At 57.4% G+C, this 10,914-nt stretch overlaps 1 protein-coding gene and 1 pseudogene across 2 annotated transcripts in view; both read right to left on the bottom strand.

Annotated features, from left to right (window-relative positions):
• Positions 1 to 33: 33 nt before the first annotated feature.
• Positions 34 to 10,914, bottom strand: part of DOCK6 (dedicator of cytokinesis 6) — a 43,323-nt gene continuing 32,442 nt past the window's right edge. For both annotated transcript variants that reach the window (XM_054717425.1, XM_054717426.1), the window contains 20 exons: positions 10,205 to 10,365; positions 9,871 to 10,053; positions 9,401 to 9,527; positions 8,991 to 9,075; positions 8,763 to 8,859; positions 8,495 to 8,629; positions 8,021 to 8,173; positions 7,723 to 7,881; positions 7,497 to 7,597; positions 6,243 to 6,435; positions 6,007 to 6,150; positions 3,814 to 3,945; positions 3,714 to 3,728; positions 2,381 to 2,506; positions 2,194 to 2,283; positions 1,639 to 1,875; positions 1,182 to 1,325; positions 993 to 1,099; positions 663 to 824; positions 34 to 250 (listed from right to left, as the gene is read on the bottom strand). In XM_054717425.1, the coding sequence (XP_054573400.1) occupies positions 208 to 250; positions 663 to 824; positions 993 to 1,099; positions 1,182 to 1,325; positions 1,639 to 1,875; positions 2,194 to 2,283; positions 2,381 to 2,506; positions 3,714 to 3,728; positions 3,814 to 3,945; positions 6,007 to 6,150; positions 6,243 to 6,435; positions 7,497 to 7,597; positions 7,723 to 7,881; positions 8,021 to 8,173; positions 8,495 to 8,629; positions 8,763 to 8,859; positions 8,991 to 9,075; positions 9,401 to 9,527; positions 9,871 to 10,053; positions 10,205 to 10,365 (2,594 nt within the window). In that variant the 3' untranslated portion in view covers positions 34 to 207. The remainder of the gene's footprint in view (positions 251 to 662; positions 825 to 992; positions 1,100 to 1,181; positions 1,326 to 1,638; positions 1,876 to 2,193; positions 2,284 to 2,380; positions 2,507 to 3,713; positions 3,729 to 3,813; positions 3,946 to 6,006; positions 6,151 to 6,242; positions 6,436 to 7,496; positions 7,598 to 7,722; positions 7,882 to 8,020; positions 8,174 to 8,494; positions 8,630 to 8,762; positions 8,860 to 8,990; positions 9,076 to 9,400; positions 9,528 to 9,870; positions 10,054 to 10,204; positions 10,366 to 10,914) is intronic.
• On the bottom strand, positions 5,686 to 5,746 carry LOC114228503 (U6 spliceosomal RNA; annotated as a pseudogene).

Below are 10,914 nucleotides of genomic sequence, written 5' to 3'. Positions count from 1 at the left end.
CCCAGCCCCCAGGGACCACACCACACAGGCTGCTCATAAAAAACATTTTAAATTAAAGAAAGGTAAGAAGTATCAGTGCACAAACAGGAACAGAGGGCCCAGCACCACATGCAATGTGGTCCCCCCAAGTGGGGCAGACTCCCAGAAAGGCACAGAGCTGAGGCCAGGGTGCTGGTTCCTCTGGGTGTGGTTTCAGGCCCTGTGAGCTCAGAGGTCGGCCTTCCGGAAACTTGCTCTGTTCAAGGAGTTCCTGGGGGAGGAATGAGGTGGGTCAACATGGACACAGGGCCCCCAACTCCATAGTGCTCCCAGCCCTCTCCCTCCTCCTCCGCCAAAGCCTCGTTTAGAGTCTTCCCTGCTCTTTTCACATCCGTTCTGATCTGGCTGTGGGTTCACAGACTCTCTCCCGGAACCCACCACCAGAATCGTATCGGGCCCATTTTACGGATGTAGAAACCGAGGCTCAGGAAGATGAAGTTGCACGTCTGGGACCTAATGCACTAGGATCTGAAATGATTGCCCTGCGTGTGCATTTGTGCACATGCCCAAGTAGTCACATCCTTGTGTGCAAAGCCAAATGCATATGTTGATGTACACGACAATCCCCATCCTGTGCCTGCCTCCGCTTGCCCTCTCTAGGGTGGGGGGTCCGGGTCAGGCACCTGAGGCTGGCTGTGGTTGGCGCCAGCAGCTGGGGCAGGCGCTGGGTGAGCAGGGGCTGCAGAGCCTCTCGTAGGCGGGCGTAGTTGCGCTCCAGCTCGCGATGGTACTCCTTCTGGTCTGGCCCAATCAGGGCCTTGTTCTTTCGCAGCGCATCCTCGCACCTGAGGGCCAGATGGCAAGGTGCTCAGGTACTGGCACTCAGGAGAGAAAGCAAGGCCAGAGGCGGAGGAGGAGTCCATGAGGTGGGTCAGGAGCTAGAATGGGGGGTAAAGTAGGCAGAGAGCCATGATGAGGGTTGAAGGGGCTCTAACGGGTGAGGTCAGGCCTACTTCTTGCAGAAGTCCTTGAAACAGAGCCGTAGCTTGTTGTGATGCCTGAAGAGTTTGGGGTCTTCTGGGATCTCTGCCAAAAACACCTGGGCCACCTCCAAGGGACCCTGTGGGGTAAGAAGGCCTTGTGAGGGTGTCTGCATGGACCCTTGGGGGCCTCGGGCAGCCTGCACACCCCAGCGGCCATGCCTGGTTCACAGTAGGTCCCACAGAGCCCTGTAGCACCATCTGTAGCATCTTGGCATCAGGCGGGTCCTGTTCGGTGGCAAAGGCCAGCTCCCGTGTCTTTTTCTGCATGTCCTCGATGGCCACCTCCACCGGCGTCAGCACTGTCTGCAGGGTTAGGGGGCAGCATGCACTGGCTGGGGCCTGAAGGTCTCCTGACCCAGGCCAGCCCAGGGCAGCTGCAGTGGGAGGGGCCTGTGTGGCTGTGTAATGAGCAGTGTGTGAGGGCTCCTGCCTGCCTGGCTCTGCCAGGGCCTGGCTCAGCTGCCTTTGTCTAGCTCTGGGGCTGTGGTCTGGTTGTGGCCCAGCCTTGGATCAGCTGGGTCTGGAGGTAGAGATTTGAGGCTACAGATTGGGGTCTGGAGGTTGGAGTTGGGAGTCCCCTCACCTCCCCCAACCCGGGTTTGGGGACCCCACCTACCTCCTCCCGGTGGCACACGCGAATACGTGTCTTGATGTAAGGGAAGGCGTGGTCCGTGCTCAGCAGTGTCTTACGCTTGTGTTGCTCATGCAGCTCCCCGTGAGCACGCCCATCAGGTGTGAAGGGCGTACAGAACAGGAAGGTGCGCAGTCCGTAGTTGCGGTCGAAGTAGGTCACGCGGTCCTTGAGCTCATAGGTGTCAAAGTGCGGTTCCACGTAGGTGATCTGGATGTAGGCCTGGGGCACGGGGCTCAGGTGTGAGGTTCCCACAGCCCCCACATGCCCCCCCCCGGGGCTTACCAGCCTCCCAGCAGGGCTCTGTCCCTGGAGAAAGGGGATTTGGGCCTCCATGGGTCTAGGGGTTTTACATCTGGGAGTCCCAGGTCTCCTTATGTTTGGGAATTACCTGAGGTTAAGGATTTGGGGGTCCCCGGAAGATATAAGCTGTGGACTTTCTCTGAGGGAAAGGATTTGAGGGTTTCCAGGAAATAGTACTGAGAATCACCCTGACTATAGGATTTAGGGGACCCCAGGGGCGTGGTCAGGAACCCTCACCTTCTGGGCGTCAAGCTTGGTCTTGTCGACAGGGTTTGAATCTTTGACAATCTCGACCACATCTTCTCCAAACCTCTCCGTGTAGAACTCCTGGGGACACGGGGCTGACTCGGGCCGCATAGGTGCAGCCCCCACCCCACCCCAGGGCAGCCCTGTACCCCATCCACCCACCACCACCGGGACATGCCTCCAGCCGATGTGAGATCTCGGCCAGCTTCGTGATGGATGGCTCCTTGTACACAAACTCCTGCTCGTCCAGGTCACCAAAGCGGGCGCCATAGAAACCCACGCGGAAGTATGTTCCAAAAACGCGCTGGGGCTGCGGGGAGGGGTATTGTTGGCCAGGACGCCCCGCTGGAGGTCCCCCTGCTCCAGAAGTGCGGGCCCCACGTGTGGAAGAGGTGGACATGGGCAGGGGAGACCAGAGCACTTTGGGTAGGCATGTGAGGACTCCAAGAACATGGTATCACAGGCAGAGGCAGGGGGACCTCTTGAATATTGGGCATGGACTCAGACGACCACCAACTGCCCACACCCTTGCTCTTTCTCCCTAGCTTCTGTCTCCTACCTCCCCCAAATCTGCCCCCTCATTTATCCCTTATATGAAATAAGGACTGGGGCTATATCGCTCACAGCTGTATCCTCAATGCCTACTGGGCTGGGTATGCAGCAGGTGCTCAATAAATGCTTGGGACAGAGACTCTGCCTCTTTTGTTCCAGGGCATCCTCTCACTCCTCCCCCGCCTCCCCGCTCCCACCAGAAAGGAAGGGGTGGCTCCATGTTCACTCACCAAAGCAGATCCAGGAGGGGTGGGGTAGGCATCAGGAGAGGGAGGTGGGGAGCCGGGGACAGAGAGACAAAATCATAGGGGAGGTCAGAGGTAGAGCCACCAAACCCCCAGGGTCCTGGTTATGTTGCCCCATGAGACCAGAGACCCAGGGAGGGAGGCGACCCGCCCCCCAACCCAGCCCTCCTGCCTCAGCTCTGGGCTCTTGCCATCTTTGGCCAGAAAATTCTCCCCAAACTAGGAGATGCCTAAAAATAGACCCAAGTGGGGGAAAGGCGGGAGACGGGGAGCACTAAATGGCAATGAGGAGCAGAGATCCTGGGGGAGGTAGGGGAGATAGGGAGAGACAGACCAAGAGAAACAGAGGGAGTGATCAAGACAGGGAGAGAGACAGGGGGACGTGGAGGGAAAGAGAGGAAGAGACACAAAGAGACAAAGAGAAAAAGAAACAGAGAGAGTCAGAGCCCCCTCGCAGGCAGTGACTGAGCAGGCCCTGCCCAAGGGAGGGGTGTCTCTGGAGAGCTCCCAGCTGGGTGAGTCACAGGCTGCCCTGGAGATCTGGGGAAGGGAGGGAGGTCTGGGGGAAAGGAGTGGGGTATGTCATTGCCCACTGAGTCCCAACGCCTGTGTCCCGGCAGCCATGCTCCTCCGGCGCCCCCTGGTGGCTGTCCATGACCACTGCTGACTAGCCTCTTGGGGCCCCAGAGGCAGATGGCCACCAGGCTGACTTACCTCCCAGCCAGAGCTCTGTGGGGAAGAGAAGAGTCAAGAGTTTAGCCTGGGAAGGTGGGGTGGGGCCAAGGGCAGGGTCTGGGAGGGCACCATGGCCAACCTGGTGCATAATCTTGGTGAAGGCCTCCTGCAGTTTGCCATGCACAGCAGCCAGCTTCTTGTAGTCACGGTGGGCTTCCAGTATGGGGATCAAGTTCTTGTACACCTCGTTCACCGCCTCATAGAGCCCACCCTGGGGTGGGGTGGAGCAGGTCAGGATTCCCAGCACCCTCCCTGGTCATCTCCTGCTTGGGACAGCCCTCCCTTCTGTGCTCTGACCCATCTTCCAAGGCCCCATCCTCCACCACCTCCTCCAGGAAGCCTACCCTGACCACCCCCACCCGATGGGGCATCGGCCTTTCCACTTGGCCCCTACATACCCCGCTGTGGCCCCCACCGTGTTTACTATGGACAAGGCACTGTGTACATCTACACTCTACCCATGTTCCTTCATCGGTGGGAGGAGGAATCCGCCCCCCCCCCCCCAATTCCTCAGAAGGGACACTGAACCTCAGAGACATGGAGATGCTCCCCAAGGTGAGGACCCGAACACCAGCCCACCTGGCCTCTGACCACTGCCTCCTGGCACACGGCAATGACCACTCATGGGTGCCCCTTGTCCCTAGCTGGTGCCAGCATCAAGCCTGGCATAGAGCAGGCGCCCTGGATGTTGGCTATCAGAAGGTCTATGTCTACCTTCTGGCTTCTTCCCCTCATGAGGCCTTTGTGAGACTCCAGCAAAGTGACAATAATGACAACAACATCCCTAGGAGGGCTGGCCCCACAGGAAAGAAATCTTGCCGGGCAACCTGACCCTGAAATAGAGTGGGGCCCCAGATGGAACTACCAGTTCCCAGAAACCCAGGAACGGAGGAACAGGTCAAGCAACCAGTCCCGGGGAGGCGAGAAACCCTTTTGGAACAGTTCCCATCTCCAACAAGTGAAATGCAGAAAAAACAAAACAAAAAAACAAAACAAAAAAAAAACCAATTGCTTTCACACAAGCAAGCAAAGTGGAGGAGAAACTCCTTTACAACAATAAAAAATAAATGCCCAGGCATCAACTTATCAAGAAATGCATGTCCTGGCTGGGTGACTCAGCTGGTTGGAGCTTTGTCCCATACAGCAAAAGGTCGTGGGTTCGATTCCTGATCAGGGCACATACCCAGGTTGCGGGGTGGATCCCTGTTCGGGGTGCATGCAGGAGGCAGCCGACGAATGTTTCTCTTTCGCATCGATGTTTCTCTCCCTCTCCCCTCCCCTCCCTTCCTCTCTAAAATCAATAAAAAACATATCCTCGAGTGAGGATTAAGAAATAAAAAAGAATTCCTGCTAACTTCGTCATGCGGGATAACAGTTGTGTAAAAGGGACTTTCTCAGTGGGAGTTGCACACAGGTACTCGTGGGTGTGACACTGTGGTATCAGATTTGTTTAAGCTGGAATTTCTCCGACTCCAAAGCGCACAGGAATCTGAGATCTTGTTACAGGGCAGGGCTCAGAGAGTTGGGCGGCCCAGGACTCTGCATTCTAGCAAGCTCTGGTGATGGCCACACTGGTCCTCTGACCACAGCGAGTAGCAAAGGTTTATAAATCCGAATGATCACGTTCCGTTCATCAATGTGTGAAAACTGGGATCTTGTTTTTTCAGATGTCAAAAAGCCCCACAAAAACTCAAAAAAAGATCCTCTCTCTCTCCCATTTTTTTTTTTTTTTTTTGGAGGCAACCTAATTTTTGGTGGCTTTGTTTCGGCTAAAACAAAACAAGAAAAAACAACAACCAAACAAAAAAAAGCTGGCGGTAAAGAGGAGATGAAACAAGACGGTAAATACAGGTGGTGGATGAATTTGAGCGCTGGGTGTGGGGTTGGTGGGGGTACAACGTTCTTCTTTTATGTGTGCTTGAAGTTTTCCTTTTTTTTTTTGGTGGGGGGCGGACCTACTAATCTTCTCTGTATCGTTCCAATTTTAGTATATGTGCTGCCGAAGCGAGCACCGAAACGTTCTATAATAAAAGAGGTTTTGATACTAGCTAAATGTGTTAAAGGCTCACGCTATCCAGCCTGCATGTCAAGGGTTTAACAGGGGGAAAGGCAGGTCATGGAGGCCTTTGAGGGTCCCCATTTCCCTCTGCACATCCCCCAGCTTCCCCTCGAGTAACCGGGAGCAAGTACAGGGCCATCAGCAGGTCTCTGATGCCACCCAGCCCGAGCCCCGAGCCGCGAGCCCCGAGCCCGGCGGCAGCCCCAGGCTCACCATGGTGAAGTAGGCGGCCGCCTGCTCCAGCAGCCCCACCAGCCCCAGCTCCGTGAAGTGCTTCCCGGAGCAGAAGCCCTCCTCGTCAGGCGACAGGATGTCGTCGGAGATGGCAGACTCCTCCAGCACGTTGGACGAGATGTTCTGGGGTGCGAAGAGGTGTCGGGGCCTGGTCCCTGCCGCACATGTGCCACCCGCCCCCCTTGCCCACCACCCCTCCCCCTCCGACCACTCACCTGGAAGGAAACGCAGCCCACGGGCAGGTGGCGGCTGTCCTCCAGCAGGGCGAGGTACTCGGCCACCAGCGCGGCCGCGTGCACCATGCACTGTGCGGCCTCCGCGTGGTTGCCCAGCTCTGCGTGCTTCCCCGCCATGTTCTGCAGCCACGTCAGCCGCAGGTCCGGGGAGCCCTGGTAGCCCCGGGCAATCCTGGTGCCCAGGTGAGGGAGGGTGTGAGGAGGATGGGGACTCACCCTGCCTGCCTCTCACCTGCCCGCCCCTTCCCTTGTTATCCCACCCATCTGCCCCACTGACCAGCCAATCTCCTCACCCGTACTCCACTCACCTGCCCATCCAGTCACCTATTTCCTCCCTTCACCTGTCTCCTCACCTATCCATCCCCCCACCCGTCTCCCTGTCCATCCATTCTCCTGTCCCCCATTCACCAGTCCATCCTCTTACCTGTTTCCTTACCTGTCCTACCTTCCATCCTCCCACCTAAACCATCCCCTTATCCCTTAACCCACCTGTCCATCCCCCTCTGTCTCACCTGTCCCGTCCCTCGCCTATTCCCTTGCCTGTCCAACCTCTCACCTGTCTTCCCATTTGCCTGTCCATCATCTCCCCTCTTCCTCTATTCACCTGTCTCCTCCCTTACCCAATCCCTCCCTGTGTCCAAGCCCTCACTTATCCAATCGTCACCGTCCATCCTTTCACTAACCCCCCAAGTGTCATTCTCTCACTTGTCCTTCTGCTCCTCCGTCTACTCTGCCGGTGGGACCTTGGGCCACGCCCCACTCTCTGATCCCCTTGCACATGCACCACGTCACCTACCTTGCCAGGCCTGTCCCTCCCGCATGGCCCCTAACTTCCCTACCTGCATCACCCGCCTCTCTGCCTCCCACTCCCCAATTTCTTACTAAATACCCCTTACCTCTCCTCCAGATTTACTTATTCCCCTGATCCGGCACCCCTGCACCCACTGCTTGCACTTCACCTGTTTCTCCCACCTGTCCCCTCTTGTCTTTGTTCTGTGGGTCCATCTGGCCCCCTCCTCACCTGTTCATTCATGAGCCCTCACCTTACTTGTAGCCTCCCCAGTCTGCTCACCTGATTTTCCCCGTCTGTCTGCTCTCCTGGCCCTCTTCCCCCGTCCCTCCTTACTTGACCCTCTTGTCTCCTGTATGTTCACCTGCTCCCTCCTCACTTTCTCATGTATCTCCTCATCCGTCTGAGGGTGAGTGGCTGAAGGTGCCCTGAGCTCTCCTCACCTGTACATGAGGTCAATGAGCATCTCGGGGTCCTCCTGATGCTCCTTCATCTTCACCGTGTCTGTCAGGATCATGTGCAGGTTGAACATCAGGTCCTGGACCTGGCGTGGGAAGTGGACCTCATTGGGCAGTGCCAGGGCCAAGGCGGTGGGGTCAGGACTCCCAGGCCAAGCCCCTTGGGTTGCCGAGAGCAGGGCAGGGGCCTGGGGTGGGGGTGGGGGGTCACCTGCTCGGCGAAAGCGCTGTCTCGCAGCCCCGCGTCCTCCTCGGCGTAGGTGAGGATGGTCTTGAGGGACCGCCGCAGGTGCTCCTCGCTGAAGCTCTGCGTTGTCCCCACCAGCGATGACAGTGACATGGTCACTTGCATCTTCACACGGGCAAAGTTCTGGGGGGCGCCGAGAGGGAGAGCACACCTGTGGGCCTCGGACCCCACACCAGGGCCTGCTCGACAGGCTCACTTCACCCCTCTCTCCGCCCACCCTCCATCGGTCACCCCCGATCCCTGGGCGGCCGCCCCTACTTACATTGCCAATCTCAAAATTCTGGCGCATGAGGAGGTAGAGTGAGGCGCTGGCGTGCGTGCGGATGGTGCTGATGCGGCTGCCGCAGTGTCGCAGGAGCCGCAAGCAGAGGTCGGCGCACAGCTCGGTGTCCTCCTCGAACAGCAGCTCTGGGAACTGCCCCCCGGGGCCAAGACAGACACTGGTCAGCCCCTCCCCGTGCTAGACCAGAAGGTCCCCCATGGGGACCTGGACAGGGGCGCCTGTCTGTGCTCTGCCTTCTTTGGCCAGGCACAGCAGACTTGGAAGTCAAACCTGGGCCAGTCCCTGCCGTGTGACACTGAGGGAGTGACCCTGCCACTCGGATCCTCAGTTCTCTCCTCTGTAAACTGTGGCTAAGGAGGGTCTGCCTCGTGGAGTTGCTGAATACACAGTAGGTGCTCGGCGACTGGGCGGTCACTATGACTCTAAGAGCCGCAACTGCCGACAGGTGCTCACCTTGGACACCAGGGACCGCTGTGTGGCCAGGCCATGCTGCAAGAAGAGGGCACTCTGGGAATTACCCAGGCTATACAGCACCACCTTCAGTACCGCACCCAAGACACTCTCCCGGGCCTCGGACAGTATCACCGTCTGCGGGGTCAGAAACCCAGCGGTTAGGGCCTGGCTTGGTTATGGAATCAGGAAAGGAGAGGGATTCTGGGGTCCGAGATCACAAGGCACTGGGGTGGGTCAGGGGTCAGGAAGAGGCTGGATCAAACCTTACCTGCACGATGATCTCCAGTGTGTCCAGGACTACCAGGCTCACCTCGGTTGCCAGGTTCCCTTCCACCAAGGCCTCCTGTTCCATTTCATCCTTGGTCCTGAAGGGGAGAGGGGGCGACTGGGGAGCCTCTGGAAGCCAGACCCTACCCTCCGGCGAAGCTCACCCCCTCCCTCAGGTGCCTGAGGTGCCAGTCCTCTGGGAACTGGCCTACTTCCGGCCAACACCTACTTGTCCACACGGTCCGAGGTTTGCTTCCAGTGTGTGATGCTCTTCCGCCAGCGTACGTTCTCCTGGTTCCCAAACGGGCTCCTCTCTGAGATGGGCAGGCACATGTGCACAGGTGTGCAAACACAAAGGGACACACATGACTGAGAAATACACAGGCACAAAGGTACACAGGTGGGATAACCTGTGAGGACACGGGGTGGCACGGATGCTTGCTGAGTGGACGCACAGTTAGGCCTGAATGACTTGTGAGAACAGATGGGGACACAGATACCCATGTGTATGGGGATGATGCATGGATTTCTGGGAAAAGTGAGTCGGACAGAGAGGTAGGGACGGGCCTGCTTGGGGCCCCTCGGACACAGGGTGAGAGCAGCTGGTGGGGACGGGCGTAGGGTACATCTCCCTCTCACCACGGCTCCGTCGCACCATCTCTTGCCGTGCTCCAATGGTGCCCAAGATGGCTTCCTCCAGTCGAGCCTTCATGTCTAGCGACTTCTTGAAGGTGAGGCTGTTGATGCGCTCAAAGGCCTTTTTCCCCTGGGAGGTCAGAGAACGGGTTCCAGGCTGACTCTGCCCTTTCCCATGGGACCTGGGCTAACCCGGTCCCGTTTTTTTCTGGCCCTTCCCGACCTCTGGGACCCTGTGCTTAAAGTCACAGCTCTCAGCTTTACTGCAAACTCTCGGCACCTTCCAAATTCTATTCATGAAAACAATTCTCCCTTTTTCCTTGGGCTCAGCACAGAAACAGTCCACCCCTTTACCCTCAGGAACTGGGGCACGAGGACAGTCCACCCCTTCGTGCCCAGACCACAGCACCGAGAGCTCTGTATGCATCCTCAGCCTGCCTCCTGCCCTCCAACCCCCTGCCCACCCCCCAAACCTTGTACTCGAAGGCAGCCAGGCAGAGGTACAGCAGGTCCAAGAGACGGCCCAGCTGGGGGAGGGACAGGTCGGCAGCCCAGTGCTGCAGCAGGGCTGGCTCTGCGTTCTTCAGCACCCACAGCACACACACCAGCAGGGTCCGGCTGGACTCGGCAGAGAGAGGACAGCCTGAGCGAGAACCCTGGGGCCAGAGAGGGGACAGGGTGCTCAGAAGGGACGGAGTTGATTTTCATTTTCTCCAAATAAGATGAGAACTGGCTGATGTGAACCTCATTACATGACTTCTGTTACCAGGTGGGTTAGCGTCTCTAGGGGCCAGCCCCCGTACTCACAGTCGCTGAGCCCTGGGAGATGCTGGCCCGGGAGCCGGGGGCCAGGGGGCCACCAGCAATAGCCATGGCCACTGAGGGGTTGATGGTGCCTCCAAAGTCCCCTTCCCCTTCTGTGTCTGAATCGAGCATGGACGCCAGCCTTGACCGTTGACCTGGGCCCTCTGCGGGTAGGAGCAGGGGGAGAGAAAAAGGAGTCCTTGGTAAGTGCTGTCCCTCTGCCTCAAATTTCAGCTCACAGGCCACCTCCTCATGGAAGCCCTCCTTGATCCCACCCCCCAGACCAGTCTCCAGCTATCTACTCCCAGAGCTCACTTATTGTACTTGTAAGCAGATACATTCATTGTGTCCACAGAGGCAGGGACTATATCTACTCTGGCCACTGCTATACGCTCCACACTCAGAACACGGCCTGGCCCACAGGAGCAGAAACTGTAAAGATGATGGTGGTGATGAACAACAACAACATAGGCTGCTGCTATTATTAGAGCATCAGTTGGCACTGACACAGCATCTCCTGTGTGCCAGGTGCTAGTCTGACTTAAAAAATATTAACTACGGATCTTAAAAATACACACCTATGAGATAAGGACTTTGGTCATTCCTACTTTATAGATGAGGTTAACCTCTCCGTAGAGGTTAAGTTACTTGCCTGGGGTCACGCAGTAGGTTGGTAAAGCTGATTTTAATCTAAATGGTCTGGTTCTAAAAAT

The sequence above is a fragment of the Eptesicus fuscus genome, chromosome 6, assembly GCF_027574615.1.
Source record: "Eptesicus fuscus isolate TK198812 chromosome 6, DD_ASM_mEF_20220401, whole genome shotgun sequence".
Taxonomy (NCBI): domain Eukaryota; kingdom Metazoa; phylum Chordata; class Mammalia; order Chiroptera; family Vespertilionidae; genus Eptesicus; species Eptesicus fuscus.
Note: the sequence above shows the minus strand (reverse complement) of the source record. Positions and strands in the feature narration are given on the sequence as shown.